Raw genomic sequence first — 27,531 nt, forward strand, 5'->3', positions numbered from 1 at the left:
CCCTCCAAACGTTTCCTGTCCATGTACCCGTCTAACTGTTTCTTAAACTTTGGGATAGTCCCAGCCTCAACTACCTTCTCTGGCAGCTTGTTCCATACACCCACCACCTTTTGTGTCCAGACCCAAAACATCACCTGATCATGTTCTCCAGAGATGCTGGCTGACCCACTGAGTTATTCCAGCATTGTGTGTCTTTCTGATTTGAGATATTATTGCCTTAACATTACTTGCAAATGCAGAAGTGCCAGGTTCTGAATTTAATATTTTGCATCCTTTTTAAAATATTCTCAAGTTAAATACTTCTGAATATAACTTACAAATATCCTATTGTCACATCTCACATTCTCAAATTCCAAGAAAATGGACTGGCAGTATACAATACAATACAATACAATACAATATATCTTTATTGTCATTGTACCCAGGGGTACAACGAGATTGGGAATGCGCCTCCCATACGATGCAATAATTTAAGTAATTTAGGCAGCAGCAACCCAACGAAACGAAACAGTTGTAACAGTTTTGGACAGGGTAAAGTGCAAGTTGATCTATGCGTTGTGGCCATCCGGCTCAGCAGGAGCGGTTCATAGCAGCTATGGCCCTGGGGATGAAGCTGTTCCTGAGTCTGGAGGTGCGGGCGTAGAAGGCCTTGTATCGTCTGCCCGATGGAAGGAGTTCGAACAGACTGTTGCAGGGGTGTGAAGAGTCTTTGTGGATGCTGGTGGCTTTTCTGAGGCATCGTGTGTTGTAGATGCCCTCTAAGTCTGGTAGCTGTGTTCCGATGGCCCTCTGAGCTCTATGGACTACCCGCTGTAGAGCTTTCCTTTCTGCCTCCGTGCAGCTGAGGTACCACACAGGGATGCCATGCGTTAGGATGCTCTCTATGGTGCAGCGGTAGAAGGTCGTCAGCAGCTGTTGGGGTAGACCAGACTTTTTCAGTGTTCTTAAGTAGAACAGTCTTTGTTGTGCCTTCTTGACCAGCGCAGCAGTGTTATTGGACCATGTTAGGTCCTCCGAAATGTGAGTGCCCAGAAACTTGAAGCTGGACACTCTCTCCACACTGTCCCCGTTGATAGAGATCGGGGCATATTCCCCGTTATGTGACCTACGGAAGTTGATGATCAGCTCCTTGGTCTTGGTGGTATTTAGGGACAGGTTGTTATCTGAGCACCAGTCCGCCAGGTTCTGCACCTCCGCTCTATAGTTTGTTTCATCCCCGTTGGTGATCAGCCCGATCACCGTTGTGTCATCTGCAAACTTGACAATGGTGTTGGTGTCGAATGCAGGAACACAGTCGTGTGTGAAGAGGGAGTAGAGCATGAGGCTCAGAACACAGCCCTGTGGTGTGCCGGTACTCAGGGTGATAGTGGAGGACAGGTGCGGGCCCATTCTCACTGCCTGCGGTCGTTCCAGCAGGAAGTCCAGGATCCAGTCATATAATGACGAGCTGAGGCCTAGCTGGTGGAGTTTGGTGATGAGCTTGGTGGGGATGACCGTGTTGAAGGCGGAGCTACAGTCTATGAATAGCATCCTCACGTACGTGCCCTGTCTCTCTAGGTGAGTCAGGACAGTGTGAAGAGCCAGAGAGATGGCGTCCTCTGTGGATCTATTTGCCCTGTATGCAAATTGATGTGGGTCCAGTGAGTCAGGGATGCTGGATTTGATGTGTGAGAGGACCAGCCTCTCAAAGCACTTCATGACTATCGGCGTTAGGGCAACCGGGCGGTAGTCGTTCAGGTTGGAGATCTGGGATAGAGCAGATGGTCTGAATGTCCTCTTTCTGTATCAATTCTATAATTTCTATTTGTGAGGCAGGGACAATTAATTCGATTTTATCATCTTGAGAATAATGTTCAACATTTCCACCATGTTTTTCAGCTACCGAGGTGACCAGTCATTGATTCAGAGATTACGGAAATCCGCTCTTGGTAATAGGGGCTAAAAGAGTGGGCCTCTTCTTACCAGAGACCGTGGGCTTCACGATGTTAAAGCCCACACTCACTAAATGCTGTACCCTTTATCTTTTATCAGTGCACTGTAGATGGCTTGATTGTATACATGTATAGTCTTTTCTTTTACTGGATAGTACAGACAATAGCGCAGCGGCATCAGAGACCGGGGGTTTGATCTCGACTACGGATGCTGTCTGTGCGGAGTTTGTACGTTCTTCCTGTGACCGCGTGAGTTTTCACCAGGTGCTCCAGTTTCATTCCACATTTCAAAGACGTGCAGGTTTGTTGGATAATTGGCTTTGGTATAAAATTCTCCCTGCAGGATAGAACTAGTGTACGGATGATCGTTGGTCAGCGGGGACTTGGGCCGAAGGGCCTGTTTTCATGTTGTACCTCTAAACTAAAATTTAAAACATTTCACTGTACATGTGACAATAACAATAAACTAAACTAAATCAAGGCTGATTTGGGGCAGCCAATTAATCCACCAGCACATCTTTGGAATGCAAGAAGAATCTGAAGCACCGAAGGTGGGGGAAACAAAGAAAATTGCACAGCAAACCTCATATAGCCAACATGCAGGGTCGTCAAGATCAGATGTGTTCCCAGACCCTCTAGCTAACTGGTGCACTGCGGCATCACTTGCATTAAGCAGAATTGTTTCCCATCAGTAAACAGCTGATGCTAATGAAAATGAAACACCTATCAAATCTAGTTCAAATGCAGCACGTTGCTGAACTGCTAGCATTTAGTTCAGACAAAGGGTTCATGTATATGATTTTGTGAATCTGTATATTAAGTTGCATTAAAAGCCAATGGTAAAGTCAAGGATATATAGGATCAGGTACACTGCAACAAATCTAATATCCTATATTTTGTACAGTCCAATTGCTGCACCATGCATCCCAATTTGCTGCACCATGCACTGCCATAGAATATTGTAGAGCACCAGCAGTATCTCAATGGCACACACCGAAAAACAATTCTCCAACTGTTACACAGATGTCAACAGCACAGACGGTGCAACTAAACACAACAGATAGAATTCATAACAAAATAAACAGCTACATGTGAACAATTTAAATTAGAAAGGAAAAAAAGATTCAGTTGCAATTCTGAAACTGATAGATTTAGCATAAACTAGACCAAGTGGACCCGTTGGGCCCATTCCTCGTAGAGGAGGGACAGGGAAGGGGAGAGAGTGTCGTCACTGAGTGAGCCCTATTCCCCCTCTTCTGACCCCCACCTACCTCCCTCCCTCCCCCACCCTCCCCTCCCTCCCCCACCCCCTTTCCCCTCCTCCCCACCCCCACTCTCTCCTGCCCCCCACTGTCCCCCTTCCCCCCACCGTTCCCCCCACCCCCTCCTCCCCATGCCCCCACCCCCTCCTTCCCCCTCCCGCACTCTCCCTTCCCCCTCCCCCCCTCTCCCCCCCACCCCCACTCTCCCCCTCCTCCCCTCAACCCACTCGGCCGCCACGCCCACTCCCCTCCGTGGAGCCGTTGGCTGCGAAAAGCACTTACCAGTGTCCGTGCGTTAAACGCTGACTGCCGACGTGCGAGTCTCCGCCGGGGTGGGGCCGGGGCCAGGCGAGGGGAGACGGCCGAGGGAACGACTGAGGCCGGGTGAGAGGCGAGAGGCGAGAGGCCGAGACCGGGGGAGAAGCGAGGTGAGAGGGGCGAGGGAACGACTGAGGCCGGGCGAGGGGAGAGGGAAGCACTGAGGCCGGGCGAGAGGCCAAGGCCGGAGCCAGGCGAGGGAAGGACTGAGCGCGGGCGGGCGGCGGCGCTGCCGGCGGCCATCTTGTTTTGGCGAGTGAGGAGCAAATGAAGTGGAACGTGGAGCATTGTGATGTCATACGCTGAGGAGTTTCAGGAAATGGGTTAGAAAGTGAATTTTTAAACTTTAAAATCTCTCTAGCTTTAAAAATGTAGCTTCAATTTGAATGTGAGTTGTTACATATTATGCCCAGGATAATATAAGACAATAACTGCAGATGCTGGTACAAATCGAAGGTATTTATTCACAAAATGCTGGAGTAACTCAGCAGGTCAGGCAGCATCTCAGGAGAGAAGGAATGGGTGACATTTCGGGTCGAGACCCTTCTTCAGACTGAAGAATGCCCAGGATAATGGTGAGTAAGGTGGTGCAAAAATGGTGGCGCTATGGTGTACTGTTTTGGCTGTGCGAACCGTAAAAGTTATGCTTTGCACAAACATAGCGACAGAGACAGAGACAGACAGACAGACACAGAGACAGAGACAGAGAGAGAGAGACAGAGAGAGAGAGAGACAGAGAGAGAGAGAGAGACAGAGAGAGAGACAGAGAGAGAGAGAGAGAGAGAGAGAGAGAGAGAGAGAGAGAGAGAGAGAGAGAGAGAGAGAGAGAGAGAGACAGAGAGAGAGACAGAGAGAGAGAGAGAGACAGAGAGAGACAGAGAGAGACAGAGAGAGACAGAGAGAGACAGAGAGAGACAGAGAGAGACAGAGAGAGAGAGACAGAGAGAGACAGAGAGAGAGACAGAGAGAGAGACAGAGAGAGAGACAGAGAGAGAGAGACAGAGAGAGAGGCAGAGAGAGACAGAGACAGAGACAGAGAGAGAGAGAGAGAGACAGAGAGAGAGACAGAGAGACAGAGAGAGAGACAGAGAGAGAGACAGAGAGAGAGAGAGAGACAGAGAGAGACACAGAGAGAGAGACAGAGAGACAGAGAGAGAGACAGAGAGCGAGACAGAGAGAGAGACAGAGAGAGAGACAGAGAGAGAGACAGAGAGAGAGACAGAGAGAGAGAGACAGAGAGAGAGACAGAGAGAGAGAGACAGAGAGAGAGAGACAGAGAGAGAGACAGAGAGAGAGAGACAGAGACAGACAGAGACAGACAGAGACAGACAGAGACAGACAGAGACAGACAGGCAGATATATAGATATTTGGGTTGATTTATGTATTTTACAAATTTAGTTTTTCAGTTTCTCTTGAATGAGGAATCTTCAATCATAAATAATCCTTAACATATTATGGAAATAGAGAAGTGACAAGGGAAATAGATCAAAGTGATAACTAATTATAGTTGCCACGGGGATCAACAGATGGGGAAATAATGGTGCTGGTATAAGTCACAAGGCAGGCAATGATATACTTAGCCTTTCTTTTCTCCTCGTATCTCTGAATCTCAAAGTAAAAAAATTACTGCAACCAGAAAAAAAAACAGTCCCACCTCCTCTCCATTACCATCACCAACAAGGAACTCACTTCAATGATGAACAAATTTAAATCATTTTTTAAAAGTGCCAGTTTTAAAAGTGCATCTGCCCTGCAGGAGCTACTATGTTTACATTGTTTGGTTCCTGGCTGGCTGGGATTTGAAATGCCCCGTTTCAGAGATGCCATAATCAGTCTGAATACTTGTAGTGGCAAAGTAAACTCCCAGTAATGTAACAGCTGACCTACTAACATCCATACAGATGCAAATGGCCAATTCAGATCTAAACTATATTGGAACCACGTAGGGCAGCCCGGTTTATTGCAATCAAGAACAATCCCCTCGTTCTTGTCACGAAGCATCAGTTTTCATTTGGATGGAATACTACTTTATCTGTGATTAACATAGCAATTTTCCTTGAAGATGAGGAAGAATCTGTCTTCCTTTCATCATGGGTACAACCCACATCACAAATTCACCACATTAAGAATCATAACTATTAATCCAATGCACCACAAGAAAACAATTGTTATGTTTCTTCCCCCAAAGTCCCAGCAATACAATATAATAGCCAGAATCTGTGGAACTAAATTGGTAAGTTCAGTGTACGCAACATTTTATTCATTGTACAAAAGCCAGCTATTTGACAAGACGACAAGGCATGACACAAACTCGTTCTTGGTGGATGATTTTTGCCACAGGTGCCACAAAAAGAAGTGTGTCATGAATCTCTATGTAAACATCAAGAAGTTAAATCAAATAAATTAAAAAAAATTATTGGAGCAATTATCAAAGGTGGAGCAATTAACCCAGGACAATTAAGAATCCAGAAATGAAGAAGTATGGATACCTTGAAGGTTACAGGCCTGGAGAAAACAATGTTATCAATTTTAAAGGTTAAAGCATTGCCAAATAGGACTAAATGTCTGTTTGCAAATATGTGGGTGATGGGTAAATGCAAATTGTAGATTAACAAATATAGGGGTGATGGTGATGTTGATGTAAACGAGAGTGGATTAGATTTGGAAGAAACAGTGGAGTTCTCACACGATGTAAATGTAGTTGAGGGAGCCAGCCAGGAGCTCATTGGAATAGAAACCCAGAGCTAATGAACCCATAGACAAGGGTTTCAGCGGGCATGACAAGCAACGATAGTGCCAGTCAATAGAGCTACAAAGGTGCAAATAATTTACAAGGGTAGATTGAGACGGATCATTAGGGGCCACCAAGGATCTACACTGTTCAATGAAAAGCCCTAGTGTATGATTCTAGATAGATAACAATGGAACTCCTCAAGTACACATGAGAAAGAAGTGTAGGACATTTGGGCCACCCTGCCTGCTCAACCATGCAGTAAGAACAGTTAATCTTTTATCTTAAAGCCACTTTTCTGCACTATTATCAAATCTCCTGATTCTCTTAATATATAAATAATTTCTATCTTCAATATACTCAGCCATTCATTGTCGAGTGCAGAACTTCAAAGATTTACTACACTGAGCGAAGAAATTTCTTCTCATCCAGGTGCTGAATGAACAACTCTCTATTTTGAGACTTTGGACCTGGTACTAGAAACTTGAACCAGGGAATAGATCAGGTTATCAAGCTCCATTGAACTTTGTTCGTCTCTATGAGATCATGTCTTCCTCTAATAAGCTATCTGTGTAATCTCTTCTTGTGTGACAAACCTGCCAACTCAGCAATCAATCAGGATATTACAACTGTAACCACTTGACTTCAGACCTCACAGCCACGGTCCAAAAATGGATCATAGAGCCGAATGCCTGAGGCGATGCGAGAGAGACTGCCTTGACATTAGGCAGCATTTGACAGAGTATGTTCATGAATTCAATGAATTCAATGGATAATAAAAGGAAAACACCCCAGAGGAAGATAGTTGTGGTTGTCAAAAGGTCATCGACCTCAGCACCGAAGATATCACTGCAGGAATTCCTCTGAGTCCAAAGTGTCATCAGCTGCATAATCAATTGCTTTCTTCCCTCGCAAGGTCAGAAAACAATACGTTTGCTGATGATTGCATAATGTTAATTTCCATTTGCAAATTCTCAGTGAATAAATCAACCCATGCTTGTAAGACTCAGACAAATCTCTGCCTAGACAAACTGTCATACAGCACGGAAATAGACCCATCGAGGCTGCAACAACCAGCAGGCACTCATTTATAGTAATCCCATTTTATATTTACTTCACATATTTTCTCATATTTAAATTTAATCTTTGTTGCATAATATAGTTTCCATTAGTGCAAGAAAACTGTTTTAAGCTGTTTCTAATTAATATTTCTTTATTCATCGCAGCATGTTATTGTTCTATTTAAACTCTAAAGGTGACATATACTGTGGCTTGACCCTCACCTAGGGTTTTCAACAGAAAATAAAATCTTCTAAGTGAAATCATCTCTCTCGGGTAGCTTCATTTAAGCCCGCTCCCCATAACTGCCAAACTACTGAAAATGTATTTTTAAAAGAAAGAGTTCACCATACTCAGACTGCAAAGATTAAGTTCTCAACCTTGGCAGTTCTCAATTACAAGTTGCGAACCTATCTTCAACCAAGCTTCACCGAACGAACCCCTGCAAATAAGTTATCTCCTTTTCAACTCATGAAAGGAAGTCACTGTTTCTTCAATGTTGAAATACCAGCAAAGAGCCTGCAGGCACACTCAGAGATAGATGAAGGAACCCACCCTGGAAAAATAGCTTTGTCAATTGTTTCCATAAATTACGGTACCTCCCCAACGTTAAGACTTAACATTTATTTGAAGCATAAATATTGTAAAGCACCCAATTATATCATTATGTTTCATTAAACAATCACCAGCATACCAATAACACACGTTTGACACATTCCAGTTCACCACATGTGGTGTTCAAAGCTGGCATAATTGAAAATTTAACAGAAAAAAAATTTAAAAGTCCAATTATACTTTTTAATTACCATACAGAAGCAGCCAAATCAAAAGTGACTTGGACACTTAAACTGGAATACTACACTGCATCAAGTAACATTAAACAAAAAACACCGTCGGACATTTTAACCTCAAAATATTACGATTAATTACATTTCACTGAACAATGGAATAAATATCTAGAACTAGAGGAATGAATGGCATAAACCTTCAGGCTATAATAAAGCTGTGTAGATATTTTCCAAAATATGGAACATATCCTGTCTGCATTCTTCATCATCTGCTAGAGATTAGAATGAATGGCAACTCATTCTCTTTGCATAACACATTGAATTTATTTTCAAGTGAATCGTTAATATTCACAGGCAAAGTTGAATTTTAAAATGTCATGATGTATGAAATGTCCACTGTACTTTTAATTGTTCAACTGCCTCATTCCCAATGGCATAGTTTAACAGAAACATATTATTTTTGTTTACATCATCTCAACTCTACATCATCTATATCTCTCGTTTCCCTTTCCCGTAACTTTCAGTCTGAAGAACGGTCTCAACCCGAAATGTCACCCATTCCTTCTCTCCATAGAAGCTGCCTGTCCCGCTGAGTTACTCCAGCATTTTGTATCTATCTTCGATTTAAACCAGCATCTGCAGTTCCTTCCAACATATTATCTTTAAGTGGCATGATTGTTAAAGCAAATACTGCACAGCACATGGAAGGAAGTTAACATGCTCAATGGTAGAAGGCAAGACATGGTTTTGCTTAATAAACTGGATTTTTTTTAACATATTAATCTACATAAATGATGTAACTTCTTTTTTCATAGAAGAGATTTAAAGAATCAAATCTGGAGAACTCACCTAGCCACAGTATCTTTATTATGGCAAAGACAATATTCTAACCATCAAATTCTTTAATCACTTTTCACTTTCCGCATATGTCAAACTAATTGACTCTTTACACATAAATGTTTGGTATGGGATGACAGAAGTACAGAAAAAGAAACATTTTAAATTGCACATCTGAAGATACACAACTTGTTCAAATTTAGGGAACAGAGTGTTTGTCTCATTTTCAAACATTCAACCATAAATGTTTTCTATTCAAAGTCAAATTGAGGATGTTCAAAGCAAATCAATTACAACAAATCCATAACTTGGAGCTTTAAAGTAACGTGGGTAGACTGAAAAGTTAAACCCTTTACCCATGAAGGAAACAAGAACCAAGTCTGTGGGAAGAATCAGCGGTGCGGCAGGTTTAAAAATGTTTATGATGCTGAAGAAATATCCAAGACTGAGCAGAGGCAGTAATACGGTGCACAAACTGTAATACTAAACTACATCTCGACCTTCAATTGTCTTGAGCAAACTCATCAGTAATAGAGGTGTTACAATGAACTCCAGAAAAATGAGGCTGAAGGTCGTCAAGTTTCCAGTTCCTGATTCTATGCCACAACCAATGAAAAACAAGTTGGTCAAGACTACATTTAATTCTTGATTAACACACAGTCTTTACTAATCATCTATCTTGATCATAACTCTCATTTCCCCTTGCACAGAATGTTCTCGTAATATTCCATGATTGTACCCGTACTTTTGGGAAGAGGTGGAGGAAGATTTTAGATGAATGGAAGGCATCAGCATTCCTTATGCCGCACAACTAGCAAGATAGTCTGCATGCTCACTGAAAACCTGCTTTTTCCTTCTGTCACATTTCCAGATGCCTGGAATCTTCTGCACTTCAATACTTCTTTCTCCTCTCTCCTTTAATCAGAGATTCCAGGTATCTGGAAATGTGACAGAAGGAAAAAGTAAGTTTTCAATAAGCGTGCAGACTATCCTGCTAGTTGTGCACCACAAGGAATCTGTGGAATACATTGCCACAGGTGGCTGTGGAGGCCAGATCATTGGGTATTATGGGCACAGATTGACAGGTTCTTGATTAGTAAGGGTGCCAGGGGTTATGGGGAGAAAGCAGAAGAATGTGATTGAGAAGGAAAATTAGATCGGCCATGATTGAATGGCAGATTAGACTAGATGGGCCAAATGGCCTAATTCTGCTCCTATAACCTCTGAGCTTCTGCAATAACCAGACATCCTTTTGATTGCATCTTTGATTTTTACAAATGATCTACTTTCTTTATAATTGCTTTTATCATGTATTCATCACTTATACCCACCAAATCATAATAGGTTTATTCGTGTCACGATCCTCATCCCTAGTCTTGACAAAAGATCAGAGATTTGAGGTAGTGATCCTCTGATACTGGTTGGTCTACTGAATATTTTCAACATTTAGCTTCAGATATGCACCTTGAAATGCTTGGCTTTGCTTTTTCGTTTTAACCCTCAGAAAATATTTGTCATTACAAGGCAAAGAACTATGCAAATCAGGTAATCTCATAAGGCTATGTCCATGGAAATAGTAGTTAGCAGAAAGATGAACAATTGGTATTTACTAATACTTACCTTACTTCCCAGTGAAATATTATTTTTACATTATATCCAAAAGTACAAGTGGTCACATTTGAACCATAAGTTTATATGTTTCAATATATCTCTATTGTTGCCTCTCCGTTGTTGCCTCCCACATGAATGATTTGGAGGGGGATTGAAAAAAAACACTGATAGTTATGTACACCAGATAAACTTGAATTGAATAAGACTTTGAGGATGTATTATTTCGAATGTAATAAGCTAGTGCTGAGTTGAAACATATTCATAATAGGGGACACCAATAATAATGCCGCTGAATGGCTACGGTAGGTATTTAGTGCCAGAAATGCCATTTAGCACTTTGCAACCCTTGCCTAAATAGTATACAAGCCTTGCTGCATACAGATATTCAGATTCGTTTTGTCATATACATCGCGATGCAATGAAACTTCTTGTGTACTGTGTAATCTATGCTTCATGCACAGATGATAATGATAGATACAACAATACATACAATGACAAATGCAAAACAGCAGAATGGTGCATAGTGCAACTTAAAGTAGTGCAAAATAATGGAATAACCGAATAAGCTAGAGTTAAGAGTGAAAGTACATAGCAGAAGCTCCAGGAATGGGTGTGAAGGAATGGATTGGTTCAGCAGTCTGATAGTTGGGGGGAAGAAGCTGTTCTAAAGTCTAAATGTCCAGGCTTTCAATCTTCCTCCAGAAAATAAAAGATAGAAAAGGGAATGGCTAAGGCGGCAGGCATCCTTGACAATACTTCAGCCTTCCTGATACAACACACTGCAATGAAGGTCTAGATGGAAGGAAGAGATGAGTCTGTGATGGACCGGACTATGTTTACCATTCTCTGTAGGTTCAGGTGGTCAAGAGTAGAGCAGTTGACATAGCAGACCGAGATTCTTCCCAGTGGCGGCGCCTAACGGCTGCGGCTCGCTAGCAGTCTGTTCGTCTTTTTTCCTTTTTTTTTGTTGTGTGTCGGTGTTGGGATGGTTTTTGTATTTTTTTTGGTTGTGTATGTGTGGGGGGGGGGGGTGGTGGTGTGGGTGGGGGGGTGGTGGGGGAAACTTTTCTCTTCCTCACGGCGCGGGGTGCGGCTCGGCTCGCTTGCGGGGCCTAACATCGCCCGGTGCGGCTCGGCCGCTGGACTTTACATCGCCCGGTGCGGCTTGGCCGCTGGACTTAACAGTGCCCGGTGCGGCTCGGCCGCGGGACTTTTCATCGCCTGGTACGGCTTGGCCGCGGGACTTTACATCGCCCGGTGCGGCTTGGCCGCTGGACTTAACAGTGCCCGGTGCGGTTCGGCCGCGGGACTTTTCATCGCCCGGTGCGGCTTGGCCGCGGGAGTTTACATCGCTGGTGCGGCTCGGCCGCTGGACTTAACAGTGCCCGGTGCAGCTCGGCTGCGGGGCCTAACATCGCCCGGTGCGGCTCGGCCGCGGGACTTTACATCGCCCGGTGCAGCTCGGCCGCGGGACTTTTCATCGCTGGTGTGGCTCGGCCGCGGGACTTAACATCGCCCGGTGCGGCTCGGCCACAGGACTTAGCTGCACAAGGCTTGGTCGCGGGGCCTTTCATCGCCCGGCTCGGCCGCGAGACGTTTCAGCACCCGGTGCGATTCGGCCGCGGGGACTTCCACCCCCTTGCGGGGACTGTGCGGGTCGGACGGGGACGAGCTGTCTGTCCGTGGGCGTGGGGAAGAGAGTGGAAGTTTTGTTGCCTCCATCACAGTGAGGGGGTGTTTGGAGTCATTGTGATGGACGTTTGTGTTGGGGTTATGTGTCTTGTGTTCTTTTTTTGTATGACTGCTATGTAGTTTCGTTCGGTACCTCGGTACCGAATGACAAATAAAGCTCTGTTATACATAATATTCCTTATCTCTTTCCTGCCTCATCGTTGAATGTTCAACCAGCCAACTGGAGTAGTATCATCGGTAAACAAAGATCGAAGCGGCACTGTACTTAGCCATGACAGTCATGGGTTCACAAGGAATAGAGAAGGGACTATGCACACAATATTGGGGAGAACCAATGCTAAAAGGCAGTGTAGAGGAACTTTATGACCAGTTTTAACTGACAGATCTGCAGGTCTGGAAGTCCAAAAGCCAGTTGCAAATGGAGGCTCCAAGGCCCAAGCTCTGGAATTTAGAGGTGAGATTATTTGATATAATAGTGTTGAAGGTTGAGCTGCAGTCCATGAATAGCATTCAGGCATTAGTTTTCTAATTGTCAAGGTGATCCAGAGTGGAACGTAGCACAAGGCAGATGGCATCCTGCATGAATCTACGTTTCCTGTGTGCAAATTCCAAGGCATGTGGACTGGTGCTTTTGTGAGGCATTACTAACCTTTCAAAGCACTTCATTATGTTCAATGTTAGAGCCACTCGGTGATGGTCACTGAGACGGGTCACTTTACTTTTCTTGATGACTGGAATGATAGAGAATTCCTTGGAGCAGATTGGGACAATAGTCTGTTGATATGAGAGATTGGAGATCTCAGCAAACACTGCGGCTAGCTGATGGCCACATAATTGCAGAACCCAACCCCATCTGGGTCAGCCGCTTTCTGAGAGTTTACCCTCATGACAGCAGATCCAACTTCTGCCACCGAGAGCATGGGACAGTGCCAGATGAGGACGTTGGAGACAGTGGTGGGAGGGGGTCGCAGTGGTAAACGCATCTTTGTGGTTCTTTGATTGCTTGTTCAAATTGTGCATAAAAGGCATGAGCTCATCCAGTAGAAATGCTTCTATTGTGTACTGCAAATCAAACTGAACTTTGTAAATCATTACTTCTGCCTTTGATGGAAAGAAGGCCATTGCGAAAATACTGAAAATGGTTAGGCTTAGGTCAGCACACCGAGGAATTCTTGCAGAAACATCACAATTCTGCTACTGCTATTTATTTCCCCTTCTGGCCTAGTTTTTCTTTATTTAAAAAATGCTCTCCTGTTTTGTTCTGTGTCATCATCTGCCAAAGTTGTGCTTTGTCATTTAATCAATGGATTTCTATCGTATTAAGTTTTTTTCTTTGTTCATTGTTTCCTCTCCTTCCTTCCCCATTTTTGCACACCAAGTGCACTTGCTTCCAACCTGCTTGGTCTCTGAATGTATCCATTCCTATGAAAGATCTTGAAAAATTAACTTTCTCTGCACAACTGATACCTGCTTAATATTTCCAACAGTGCCCGTTTTACTGTTTCAGATTTCTCACATCCATGAAATTTTGAATTTGATGCATGGAAATTTTTCCAAACTCTTATCAATCCAAATTATCTTGTATTCTCATTTTTGTGCATCCAGTAAGCAAATGTTATCTTTTCCATTTTAAAAATTGTTCCACTCTGTGATTTTAAATATAAATGGAAATGTTCTTCCTTTCATTTATATAAATAACAATCTTAGCTTTAAATTATATAAATATTTAATTTGCTAAATGCATATTTTCATAATCTGGCAATGTTAATTCAAGCCATGAAAATGCAGATATGGTAAGCATAATATTAATAAACACTTACAATAACTGCCTTATTAGATTAGTATCAGTATGGATAGAAATGAGGAATTGTAAGGGTAAAAAGACCCTAATGGGAGTTATCTACAGGCCCCCAAACAGTAGCCTCGACATAGGGTGCAAATTAAATCAAGAGCTAAAATTGGCATGTCGCAAATGTAATGCTACGGTGGTTATGGGAGATTTCAACATGCAGGTAGACTGGGAAAATCAGGTTGGTAATGGACCCCAGGAAAGTGGAGTACCTCCGAGATGGATTCTTTGAACAGCTTGTACTGGAGCCTACCAGGGAGAAGGCAATTCTGGATTTAGTGTTGTGTAATGAACCTGATCTGATAAGAGAACTCAAGGTAAAAGAGCTATTAGGAGGCAGTGATCACAATATGATAAGTTTTACTACAAATTGAGAGGGAGAAGGGAAAATCGGAAGTGTCAGTATTACAGTATAGCAAAGGGGATTACAGAGGCATGAGGCAGGAGCTGGCCAGATTTGACTGGAAGGAGGCCCTAGCAGGGAAGACAGTGGACAGCAATGGCAGGTATTCCTGGGTATAATGCAGAAATTGCAGGATCAATTTATCCCAAAGAGGAGAAAAGATTCTAAGGGGAGTAAGAGGCACCCGTGGCTGACAAGGGAAGTCAAGGACAGCATAAAAATAAAAGAGAAGAAGTATAACATAGCAAAGAAGAGTGGGAAGCCAGAGGATTGGGACTCCTTTAATGAGTAACAGAAGATAACTAAAAAGGCAATATGGGGAGAAAAGATGAGGTACGAGGGTAAGCTAGCCAATAATATAAAGGAGGATAGTAAAAGCTTTTTTAGGTATGTGAAGAGGAAAAACATAGTCAAGGCAAATGTGGGTCCCTTGAAGACAGAAGCAGGGGGATTTATTATGGGGAACAAGGAAATGGCAGACGAGTTGAACCGGTACTTTGGATCTGTCTTCACTAAGGAAGATACAAACAATCTCCCAGCTGTTCTAGTGGCCAGAGGTCCTAGGGTGACGGAGGAACTGAAGGAAATCCACATTAGGCAGGAAATGGTGTTGGGTAGACTGATGGGACTGAAGGCTGATAAATCCCCAGGGCCTGATGGTCTGCATCCCAGGGTACTTAAGGAGGTGGCTCTAGAAATTGTGTATGCATTGGTGATCATTTTCCAATGTTCTATAGATTCAGGATCAGTTCCTGTGGATTGGAGGGTAGCTAATGTTTTTTTTTTTTTTTAAATATTTATTTTTATTGAAGGAAAGATACAATACGAAAAACGTATGCATTACATTCCCCTCCATTTTGTTCTTTATATATAACAACAAACATAACCCTCACCCACCCTCCCTGGACACCCCTTTGCAGCTGATGTGTTCACAATACATCATATCACAAATACAAATGCACAATTTGACAGCAAAACCTCTACATTCTTCCAAGGCGCAGGCCCATACATATCTACATGTCAGATGGTTCAGGATTCTCTCATTCATTATGCATCAGCCATCCTGTGAGGTAATCGGCAATTGTGTAAACAAAAAAAAGTAAATAAAAGTAAAACATAAAGGCAGATCCCCAACTACAATCAAGTGCCCTCAGTCAGTGGGTAGTTCTTTTAGATTCTCAAAGTATGACAGAAAAGGTTCCCCCTCAGTGTAAATTTGATATTTTCTAGGTTTAGAAAAAACATTACGTCTTCTAGCCAAGCGGCAGCAGATGGAGGAGTTGTAGATTTCCAGACCAGCAAAATTCTCCTACGGGCCAAAAGTGATGTGAATGCAATGATGTCAGATTGGTTTGCATTTAAACCCAAAGTTCCATCTGTTACGCCGAATACTGCTACAAGTGGGCAAAGCCTCACTGTCACCCCAAGGACTTCACTGATGGTTTTAAAAACCACTGTCCAGTAGTCACCAAGTTTGGGGCATGACCAGAATGCGCGAGCTAGATTGGCTGGAGAGAAGGAGCACCTGTCACAGCCAGCGTCTGTCCCCGAATATATGTCGGCAAGCCTGACTTTGCTTAAATGAACCCTGTGTAAAACTTTGAATTGTTTGAGCCCCAATCTTGCACATGATGACGAGGAATTAACTCTTTTCAGTGCTTCTGTCCAGCATTCCTCAGACAGATCCATACCAAGGTCATCCTCCCACCTAGTTTTAATTTTGTTCAGGTTTTGATCCCCTAAAGACATCAATTGAGAATATAATGCAGAGATCAGTCCTTTATTTGCAAAGGTAAGAGTGAGTTTATCCAACACTGTGACAAATGGGAGATCAGGAAAAGAAGGAAATTTTTTCATGGCAAAGTGGAGGATCTGAAGATATTTAAAGAAATGATTATGTGGGAGGTCATATTTTCTGCACAGGTTGAGGGTAGCTAATGTTATCCCACTTTTTAAGAAAGAAAGGAGAGAGAAAACGGGAAATTATAGACCAGTTAGTCTGACATCAGTGATGGGGAAGATGCTGGAGTCAATTATAAAAGTTGAAATTGTGGAGCATTTGGATAGCAGAACATGATCGTTCCAAGTCAGCATGGATTTACGAAGGGGAAATCATGCTTGACTAATCTTCTGGAATTTTTTGAGGATGTAACTAGGAAAATTGACAGGAGAGAGCCGGTGAATGTGGTGTGCCTTGACTTTCAGAAAGCCTTTGACAAGGTCCCACATAGGAGATTAGCGGGTACTGACATGGATAGAAAATTGGTTGGCAGACAGAAAGCAAAGAGTGGGGATAAATGGGTCCCTTTCAGAATGGCAGGCAGTGACTAGTGGGGTACCGCAAGGCTCGGTGCTGGTTACAATATACATTAAAGCTATTTACAATATTCATTAATGACTTGGATGAAGGGATTAAAAGTACCATTAGCAAATTTGCAGATGATACAAAGCTGGGTGGTAGTGTGAACTGTGAGGAAGATGCTATGAGGTTGCAGGGTGACTTGGACAGGTTGTGTGAGTGGGCGGATGCATGGCAAATGCAGTTTAATGTGGATAAGTGTGAGGTTATCCACTTTGGTGGTCAGAATAGGAAGGCAGAGTATTACCTGAATGGTGTCAAGTTAGGAAAAGGGGACGTACAATGCGATCTGGGTGACCTAGTGCATCAGTCACTGAAAGGAAGCATGCAGGTACAGCAGGCAGTGAAGAAAGCCAGTGGAATGTTGGCCTTCACAACAAGAGGAGTTGAGTATAGGAGCAAAGAGGTGCTGTGTGCAGTTTTGGTCTCCAAATTTGAGGAAGGATATTCTTGCTATTGAGGGCGTGCAGCGTAGGTTTGCTAGGTTAATTCCCAGAATGGCAGGACTGTCATATGTTGAAAGACTGGAGCGACTAGGCTTGTATAGACTGGAATTTAGAAGGATGAGACGGGATCTTATCGAAACATAAAAGATTATTAAGGGGTTGGACACATTAGAGGCAGGAAACATGTTCCCAATGTTGGGGGAGTCCAGAACCAGGGGCCACAGTTTACGAATAAGGGGTAGGCCATTTAGAACGGAGATGAGGAAAAGCTTTTTCAGTCAGAGAGTTGTAAATCTGTGGAATTCTCTGCCTCAGAAGGCAGTGGGGGCCAATTCTCTGAATGCATTCAAGAGAGAGCTAGATAGAGCTCTTAAGGATAGCGGAGTCAGAGAGTATGGGGAGACGGCAGGAACGGGGTACTGATTGAGAATGATCAGCCATGATCACATTGAATGGTGGTGCTGGCTCGAAGGGCCGAATGTATTAAGGGGTTGGACACGTTAGAGGCAGGAAACATGTTCCCAATGTTGGGGGAGTCCAGAACAAGGGGCCACAGTTTAAGAATAAGGGGCTGGCCATTTAGAACTGAGATGAGGAAAAACCTTTTCAGTCAGAGAGTTGTGAATCTGTGGAATTCTCTGCCTCAGAAGGCAGTGGAGGCCAATTCTCTGAATGCATTCACGAGAGAGCTGGATAGAGCTCTTAAGGATAGCGGAGTCAGGGAGTATGGGGAGAAGGCAGGAACGAGGTACTGATTGAGAATGATCAGCCATGATCACATTGAATGGTGGTGCTGGCTCGAAGGGCTGAATGGCCTACTCCTGCACCTATTGTCTATTGTCTATTGTCTAGAACCATCTCAAAATTTCAGATGAGAAACCAGAGCTCCAACTACTCTCCCAGACCTATGAGATGGATTCCACTGCACGATTTCAAAGGAGTACACAAAACTTTACTCAAGAATCAATCTTCAAAAAACATACCTAATCATTATGACATTGCTCTTATGGACCTTTGCTACACTCAAATTGCGTCTCAAAAATACTTTAGGACATCTAAAGGTTGTAAAAGGCAGTATACAAATACACCACTTTGTTATCACATCTTAACTCAACAGAATACTAATTGTCCAATAATAATTGTTCATTCTGTTTATATTATTAGTGCACCATTAACTATAGTACAGGATATTATTAATTCTTGAATGAATGTGATCATTAGATTCCAGGATCACCATTTACTCATTCCCTTCCTCTTTCCAAACAGTCCACAATAAACCTCTTAAGTTTGTTTTGAAGTAAATTTATGAAATTTGCACCAAGACAGAACAATCATAATCATACTTTATTAACCAAGTATGTTTTGCAACATACGAGGAATTTGATTTGCCATACAGTCATACCAATAAAAAGCAACAAGACACACAAAATACATTTTAACATAAACATCCACCACAGTGACTCCTCCACATTCCTCACTGTGAAGGAAGGCGAAAAAAAGTTCAATCTTTTCCCTTCTTTGTTCTCCCGCGGTCAGGGGCCTTGAGCCTTCCGTTGATGGGACGATCTTGGCTCCCGCAGCCAGCGGTCGGACCCTCCGCATCAGGGTGATTAAGTTCCCACATCGGGAAGAATCTCAGCTCCCCCACGCCGGGCAATCGGACCACGGGTCGGGGCTAGTCGAACCTCCTGTGACTTTGGAGCTTCCCGACATCAGTCTCTACCCGAGACTGCGAGCTCCTCCATGTTGAAATCCGCAGGCCGTGGTTGGAGCATCGATCTCAGGCAAGGGATTGCAGGCTCCGATGATAAGTTCATGGCCCCACGGTGGGGCTCAAAGTCAGTCTCGAGCAAGACCTCCAGCTCCATGATGTTAGGCCGCAGAGCGACCGGAGATACAATCCGGAAAACAATCGCATCTCCGGCAAAGTAAGAGATTGAAAGAAAGTTTCCCCTGACCTCCTCCCCCACATAAAACAACTAGAGAATATTAACACAAACTTTAAAAACTTTAAAAAACACACTAAAAAAGACGAAAAGACAGGCAGACCGTTGGCGAGGCTGCCATCGCTGACGGCGCCACCCGGTGAACAATAGCACATTGTAAGACCGAGATATAGCCAGATATTAATACTTTACAATAATAGACATTTGGAATAATTAAAAATTTTACAAAGCTTATGCAATTAAATGATATCACAAAATAGATGCAAAATTACATGAAAGCATGGTAATTAAACAGAAAAGGACCAATAAAACAAGTGTTTCCTATATGACTTGGTTTATTATGTAATCGTAAACTTGAATATAAGTTTTTGAAAGACATTACAACAATTTTCAATCCATGTTACTTTGACTATTCAATTAATCAAAAAACAGATATCGTTGAAGACAGTATCTCATCTGATGAAACCAAAGCACTGGCTCAGTATATCAAATTCATAAATAAACACATAGAGACAAGAGACTACAGATGCTTGAGCCTGGAGCAAAAAACAAACTGTTGGAAAAACACAGTGGGCAAGCAGCATCTGTGGAGGCCCTGCATCAGGAATTAATTTATTACGTAATTAAACATAACATTAAACTTCTGGTGTCCTTTTTTGCTGCTACGATCAATATCATTTCAGGTAGATAAAAAATGCTGGAGTAACTCAGTGGGTCACGCAGCATCTCTGGAGAGAAGGAATGGGTGACGTTTCGGGTCGAGATCCTTCTTCAGACCCGAAACGTCACACATTCCTTCTCTCCAGAGATGTTGCCTGACCCGCTGAATTACTCCAGCATTTTTTGTCTACCTTCGATTTATACCAATATCATTTCAGGAATTAATCTAATCTGTCAGCAATAGAGTAAAAATAATAAACAATGCATTAATTACAGCTTAAAGTTCTACATGAAATATAATTGAATAAAAGCTTTAGCATTTCAGAAGCATTACCAGGTCCAATAGACAATAGGTGCAGGAGGAGGCCATTCGGCCCTTCGAGCCAGCACCGCCATTCAATGTGATCATGGCTGATCATTCTCAATCAGTACCCCGTTACTGCCTTCTCCCCATACCCCCTGACTGCGCTATCCTTAAGAGCTCTACCCAGCTCTCTCGTGAATGCATTCAGAGAATTGGCCTCCACTGCCTTCTGAGGCAGAGAATTCCACAGATTCACAACTCTCTGACTGAAAAGGTTTTTCCTCATCTCAGTTCTAAATGGCCAGCCCCTTATTCTTAAACTGTGGCCCCTTGTTCTGGACTCCCCCAACATTGGGAACATGTTTCCTGCCTCTAAAGTGTCCAACCCCTTAATAATCTTATACGTTTCAATAAGATCTCCTCTCATCCTTCTAAATTCCAGTGTATACAAGCTTAGTCGCTCCAGTCTTTCAACATATGATAGTCCCGCCATTCCGGGAATTAACCTAGTAAACCTACGCTGCACGCCCTCAATAGCAAGAATATCCTTCCTCAAATTTGGAGACCAAAACTGCACACAGTACTCCAGGTGCGGTCTCACTAGGGCCCTGTACAACTGCAGAAGGACCTCTGTGTTCTTATACTCAGCTCCTCTTGTTATGAAGGCCAACATTCCATTGGCTTTCTTCACTGCCTGCTGTACCTGCATGCTTCCTTTCAGTGACTGATGCACTAGGACACCCAGATCTCGTTGTACGTCCCCTGTTCCTAACTTGACACCATTCAGATAATACTCTGCCTTCCTATTCTTACCACCAAAGTGGATAACCTCACACTTATCCACATTAAACTGCATCTGCCATGCATCCGCCCACTCACACAACCTGTCCAAATCACCCTGCAACCTCATAGCATCTTCCTCACAGTTCACACTACCACCCAGCTTTGTATCATCTGTAAATTTGCTAATGGTACTTTTAATCCCTTCATCCAAGTCATTAATGTATATTGTAAATAGCTGCGGTCCCAGCACCGAGCCTTGCGGTACCCCACTAGTTACTGCATGCCATTCTGAAAGGGACCCATTTATCCTCACTCTTTGCTTTCTGTCTGTCAACCAATTTTCTATCCATGTCAGCACCCTACATCCAATACCATGTGCTCTAATTTTGCCCACTAATCTCCTATGTGGAACCTTGTCAAAGGCTTTCTGAAAGTCAAGGTACACCACATCCACCGGCTCTCCCCTGTCAATTTTCCTGGTTACATCCTCAAAGAATTCCAGAAGATTAGTCAAGCATGATTTCCCCTTCGTAAATCCATGCTGACTCGGAACAATCCTTTTACTACTATCCAAATGCTCTGCAATTTCGTCTTTTATAATTGACTCCAGCATCTTCCCCACCACTGATGTCAGACTAACTGGTCTATAATTTCCCGTTTTCTCTCTCCCTCCTTTCTTAAAAAGTGGGACAACATTAGCTACCCTCCAATCCACAGGAACTGATCCTGAATCTATAGAACATTGGAAAATGATCACCAATGCGTCCACAATTTCTAGCGCCACCTCCTTAAGTACTCTGGTATGCAAACCATCAGGCCATGGGGATTTATCAGCTTTCAGTCCCATTAGTCTACCCAACACCATTTCCTGCCTAATGTGGATTTCCTTCAGTTCCTCCGTCACCCTAGGATCTCTGCCCACTAGAACATCTGGGAGATTGCTTGTATCTTCCTTAGTGAAGACAGATCCAAAGTACCGGTTCAACTCGTCTGCCATTTCCTTGTTTCCCATAATAAATTCCCCCGCTTCTGTCTTCAAGGGACCCACATTTGCCTTGACTATTTTTTTCCTCTTTACATACCTAAAAAAGCTTTTACTATCCTCCTTTATATTATTGGCTAGTTTACACTCGTACCTCATCTTTTCTCCCCGTATTGCCATCTTCTGTTGCTCTTTAAAAGAGTCCCAATCCTCTGGCTTCCCACTCTTCTTTGCTTTGTTGTACTTCTGCTCATTTATTTTTATGCTGTCCTTGACTTCCCTTGTCAGCCACGGGTGTCTCTTACTCCCCTTGGAATCTTTCCTCCTCTTTGGGATAAATTGATCCTGCAACTTCTGCATTATTCCCAGGAATACCTGCCATTGCTGTTCCACCGTCTTCCCTGCGAGGGCCTCCTTCCAGTCAATTCTGGCCAGCTCCTGCCTCATGCCTCTGTAATCCCCTTTGCTATACTGTAATACTGACACTTCCGTTTTTCCCTTCTCCCTCTCCATTTGTAGAGTAAAACTTATCATATCCAATTTAAGCCAATTTATTCTTCCGAAATTATGAGTGGTCCATGTATGGAAAAGATGTGAAAACCAGATTCTGAATTCAAATCTCTAAAAGTACAAGCACCAAGCATTTTGCCACCACATCCACTTGTTATTTTCTATAAAGTGCACAACTTGAATGAATACATTGGTGTATATTAAAACCTCCTCCATTTCCATGGAAAATAAACATGATTTCGAATCATAGATAAAAGATTTAGATTGTTATCCAAAATGATAAAACCTTCACATTTTAAATCTTGCAACATTACAGGTTAACAATCCCTCTGGAAATAAACACTATCTGTCAGAGTGTATAGCTTAACTATATTGTTTATTTAGAAACATTGTATTTTGCAAAATTTTGATATCATAATTAGCAATTATGTATGTCAAAGGTTTTAGATTGTGAATCAAGTTAAAATTGTAATTGCACATCTAAAACCACTTAAATGCCACTATTGTATCTATTTTAATAACATGCATACAGAGCAAAATTTAATTGAAACTGCCCATCTGTATTACATCAATGACACAGTCACTTTTCTATCTTGGAATAATGATTATAGTCTTTCCTTAAATCAGTTTCTAGTTTACGGGATTAACTTCATTATTCAAATCTTTCATTAATTGGTGTTATCCTTACTTACGATTGCTCATCGCATAATTAAGATTGTACATTACCAATTTTTAAAATTATTTCCAGTCGCAACTGACATAGTTTACATGCATAGGATATCCACCCCTCCAATAGAAGATAATATTTCAGTGATTTGCATATAGGAATTTCTTTCAGATGAACAAAGGTACATCTTATTTGCTTCAGCGAAGTTACAGTCACTGGAATGGAAGTATTCTAGGGAGACTTTATAGTATAGTGGCATTTTGTATATTCTAGTGTTGTGAGAACAACTCCTGTGGATCTAAATTGTCTTGCCAACAATGACCATATGGTACGAGACATATTTCAAAATTTAGTGGCGGCTATAATTATAAATAATAATTTGATGACCTAACTGTAACCACATGTACAGCAATTATGAGAAACCAGAAGATAACAGTGACAATGCTATAATACACTCACTTCTTAAGGTCCTGTACTCTACTGAGGAATAATTCAATTAATGAAACATGGCAGAAAATACATTTATAAAAAATAATTGTGATAAATTACTGAAGTGGGTAGAGAAATAGCAGATGGAGTTTAATTCAAGGAAGTGTGATGTGTAGAAAGTCAAATGTAAAGGGAAAATATACAGTTATAACATGGCAAGACCCTTAACAGCACTGATGTATAGAGGGATCTTGGGAGTCCAGGTCCACAGTTCTCTGAAAGTGACAACCCAAGTAGATAGAGTGGTAAAGGAGGTGTTTCGTATGCTTGCCTTCATCTGCTGGAGCATTGACTATAAGAGTCAAGAAGTCATATTGCGGCTTTATAGGACTTTGGTTAAGCCGTAATTGTGAGAATAGTATGCAGTTCTGGTCACCGCATTACGAGAAGGATGCATTTTGTATGCTTGCCTTCATTAGTCAGGGCGCTGAATATAAGAGTCAGGATGTCATGGTGCAGATCTATAATACTTTAGTTATACTGCATTTGGAGTATTGAGTGCAGTTCTGATCGCCCCATTACAGGAAGGATGGGGAGGCTTTGGAGAGGGTGCAGAAATGGTTTCCCAGAATGCTACCTGGACTAGGGGGTATTAGCTATACAGTAAGGTTAGATAAAGTTGGAATTGTTTTTACTGGAAGGCCAGAGGTTGAGGGGAATCCTCATTGGAGTATATAATGTGATAGGGTAGACAGTCAGAACATTTTACCCCCATGGTGGAAACATCAAAGACTAGAGGCCATAAGGTGAGAGGGGCAAAGTTTAAAGGAGATGTGCGTGGCAAGTTTTTTTTTCAAGTGGTTGCCTGGAACATTCTGTCAGGGGTGGTGATGGATGCAGAAGCAATAGTTGCATTAAAGAGCCTTTTACGTGGATATGCAGGTAATGCAGGAATATCACGTGTAAACAGATGGCGCTGTGTGTAAACAGATGAGAATAGTTTATCTTGGCATCGTATTCAGCACATTGTGGGTTGAAGGATCCATTGCTATATGTTCTAAATACAGCTCCATACAATAATCAACATAAATCATTATGCAATTCACCCTTCTTGATACACATAGTCTTGTAAAAGCATTGCTATGCAACACAATTCTATAAAAAAAAGACACCCTATCAGGTTTGTAGCACCGTCTTGATAACACATCCTCGTGAAAATAGTTGGGTCCAGTAAATAGGGATCCACTCCAAAATAAGAGATTTTTTTCCTGCCATTTCAAGTTGATCACTTTTCGCAACACACCATCAACATTACATTTCAACTGACAGGTGTCTGGATTGTGTTTGCTGGACTGAGATAACAGGCTGACAGGACATTGCTGAATCAGAGCCAATGTTATCAGAATCCACACATTGGATGAACATTGAAGTTCACTGGAGATGGGAAGCAGAGGAAGGCAATTTGGATGTGGTTCTGAGAGGTGGATGGGGGAAGCCTGAGCCTGGAGTAGCCCGGGCCACTGACTGGGGTCTGGGGTCTGGGGTCTGGGGTCTGGGGTCTGGGGTCTGGGGTCTGGGGTCTGGGGTCTGGGGTCTGGGGTCTGGGGTCTGGGGTCTGGGTCAATCAATGTAAACTCTCCACCACCACCACGCCGGACAGCTTTTAAATGCAAGCATTATTCCTCCCACTGCTTGTCACCATGGAGACGTTTGCTGAGCACAGCTGCCAGCCATGCACCGGGCCTGCACACTCCCCCCGAGGCCGCGGCACGCCCTTCACCGGGGCCGGAGCGGCGTCCACTCACCTGGGCGCTGAGGTGCCGCGTCCAGCGGCATCCAGACCACAGCTGCTGCTGGCGGCCGCCCGGCGCCCGCTCCCACAAACCCTCGCGCTCACGATGCTGACGCAGGCGCGCCTGTGGTGCCGACGTCACTCCCCCTCACCCGCCCGTCCCCTACCCGGGCACCGCCTCGCCCCGCCCCGCCCCGCCGCGGGCGCGCCGATTGTCCCAGCGTGAGCGCGCACCGCTGGGCTGGACCTGGTGCAGGTTGGTGCAGTGTTATTGCAAGGACATTGTGAATGCACCGCAGAATTCAGCACTCGCTTCTCTCCCCTCCCACACACTAATAGCACCTAATAACACCTCAAAAAGGCTCGACATATTTATTTCATAGGAGGTGCAGTGTTCGCATCTCTTAATCGGAAATATTGACCGAGAATTGAATTGGAAACAGCAAAGATTGTGCTATTTTGCAAAAAAACATATAAGTCAATTTCACATTAACTGTACCGAGATTTGAATTAGAAACAGCAATGTGCTATTTTGCAAAAAAAAATAAAGTTAATTTCACATTAACTGTACCGAGATTTGAATTAGAAACAGCAAAGATTGTGCTATTTTGCAAAAATTAAAGTCAATTTCACGTTAATTGTGTGGGTTTTTTATAGTTGGGTGTGCTGCAGAGAATTGGATCACTTTTCTTCAATTTGTTGCGCTGTTGTAAATGAGCCCACCTGATGCTAATTTCGAATGGATTTCAAGCAGAAAACAAGCTGCAATGCGGGGTTTTCACCAAAAATAAAATGGAAATTAACTGCAAATGTACGTGGAAAGCCAGTGACAGTTAAAGCATGCACATTTAAATCCCACTTAAATAATTATCAAGACACTTTTTCATATTAAAATTTCTAAAATAGTCTTAATGTGCTTCCAATAAATATATCAAAAAGGTTGTGATGTCCCTAATTAAAATCAGGGCATTTCATATTTGTAAACATCAGCGGGACAGGCAGCATCTCTGGATAGAATGAATAGATGATGTTTCGGGTTGAGACCCTTCTTCAGAACCTTGAAATATGAAGTCGGAAGAAGAGTCTCAACCCGAAAAGTCACCCATTCCTTCTATCCAGAGATGCTGCCTGCACTGCTGAGTTACTCAGCATTTTGTGTCTATCTTCGCAATATCCTATAATAAATGGTTCAAGAGTTTCTGACTTCATGCCAGAGCTGGATGTCCAATCCATTTTGGATGAAGATATTTGACAGCAATGCATATTTTCCTTTCATTAATTTGTTCTATTTATGGAGTTTACTTCAGCGTATTTTTTGGATGTACTTTTTTCTCTGCATTGATAATCCACATTACTTCATTAAAATTGTCTCATGGGCATCTATTTTCAAGCACTGTCAATCCCAGATTTCTTTAATATATTCCCATAACTCAAACTGACTGACAATCTCAGCCTTCTGCTCGCTGCCGCACACAACTCCATGTAGATCTATTTCTAATGTGTTAATGGAGGCCAGCAGGATACGTGCACAGGATACTCCCCCATAACATCTGAAGTTCCTCTATTAATGTTGCATAGGCTTAGGTAAAACAGATTGTTCAGACTGAAGCTCGTAAACAAACATAATTTGACCCTGAGTAAAGGACTGCTCTATAAACCATTAGTACATGTTAATTAAAATGAAATCCATTCTGTTTATTTGCTCCAAACATTTTGCATCGAGATTCTGCCCACACTGATTATTATTTCTTTGAATACATGGCTTAAAATACTGTTTTTGTGACACTAACCTATTTATCTCAAACGTAGATCCACCCATGTTACTCTCGTCCTGCATAATGCAGATACTGCATAGATGTATTATAATGCTACAATCGGTTATTGCATAATGCAACCAGTTTAATTATAGTTTGTGCTGTTTTAGTCTATTTGCGTTACACGTCTGATGTAACTGTGGATAGTGCTTGCAGATGTAATTGTAAATTTATTATTCCACACTGTTTCGCTTCAGCAGCGGCATGAAGGATTGTTTGGATATGGGAATTATTTGGAAAGTTTTTATGGGGGAAGCCAGCAGGAGTAATAGAAATTTGAAGAGCAGCTGGAGCAGAAGTGAATTCAGTGGGTAAACCTGGGATTCATGCATGTGCAAACTGTAGGCAATTAAGAGT

General features: G+C 42.7%; 1 protein-coding gene across 5 annotated transcripts in view; it reads right to left on the minus strand.

Moving 5' to 3' along the window:
* The window catches only part of mrtfba (myocardin related transcription factor Ba), a 163,753-nt gene extending 138,248 nt beyond the window's left edge, over positions 1-25,505 (minus strand). For 4 of the 5 annotated variants that reach the window (XM_078418294.1, XM_078418295.1, XM_078418297.1 and 1 more), the window contains exon 1: positions 25,374-25,505. Coding sequence is in view for 1 of the 5 variants with exons in the window: in XM_078418298.1 (XP_078274424.1) it covers positions 25,374-25,404 (31 nt within the window). In the remaining 4 variants the exon portion in view is untranslated. The remainder of the gene's footprint in view (positions 1-25,373) is intronic. The other variant, XM_078418298.1, reaches the window with a different exon arrangement.
* Positions 25,506-27,531: the final 2,026 nt, after the last annotated feature.

Source organism: Rhinoraja longicauda, chromosome 21, assembly GCF_053455715.1.
Source record: "Rhinoraja longicauda isolate Sanriku21f chromosome 21, sRhiLon1.1, whole genome shotgun sequence".
Taxonomy (NCBI): domain Eukaryota; kingdom Metazoa; phylum Chordata; class Chondrichthyes; order Rajiformes; family Arhynchobatidae; genus Rhinoraja; species Rhinoraja longicauda.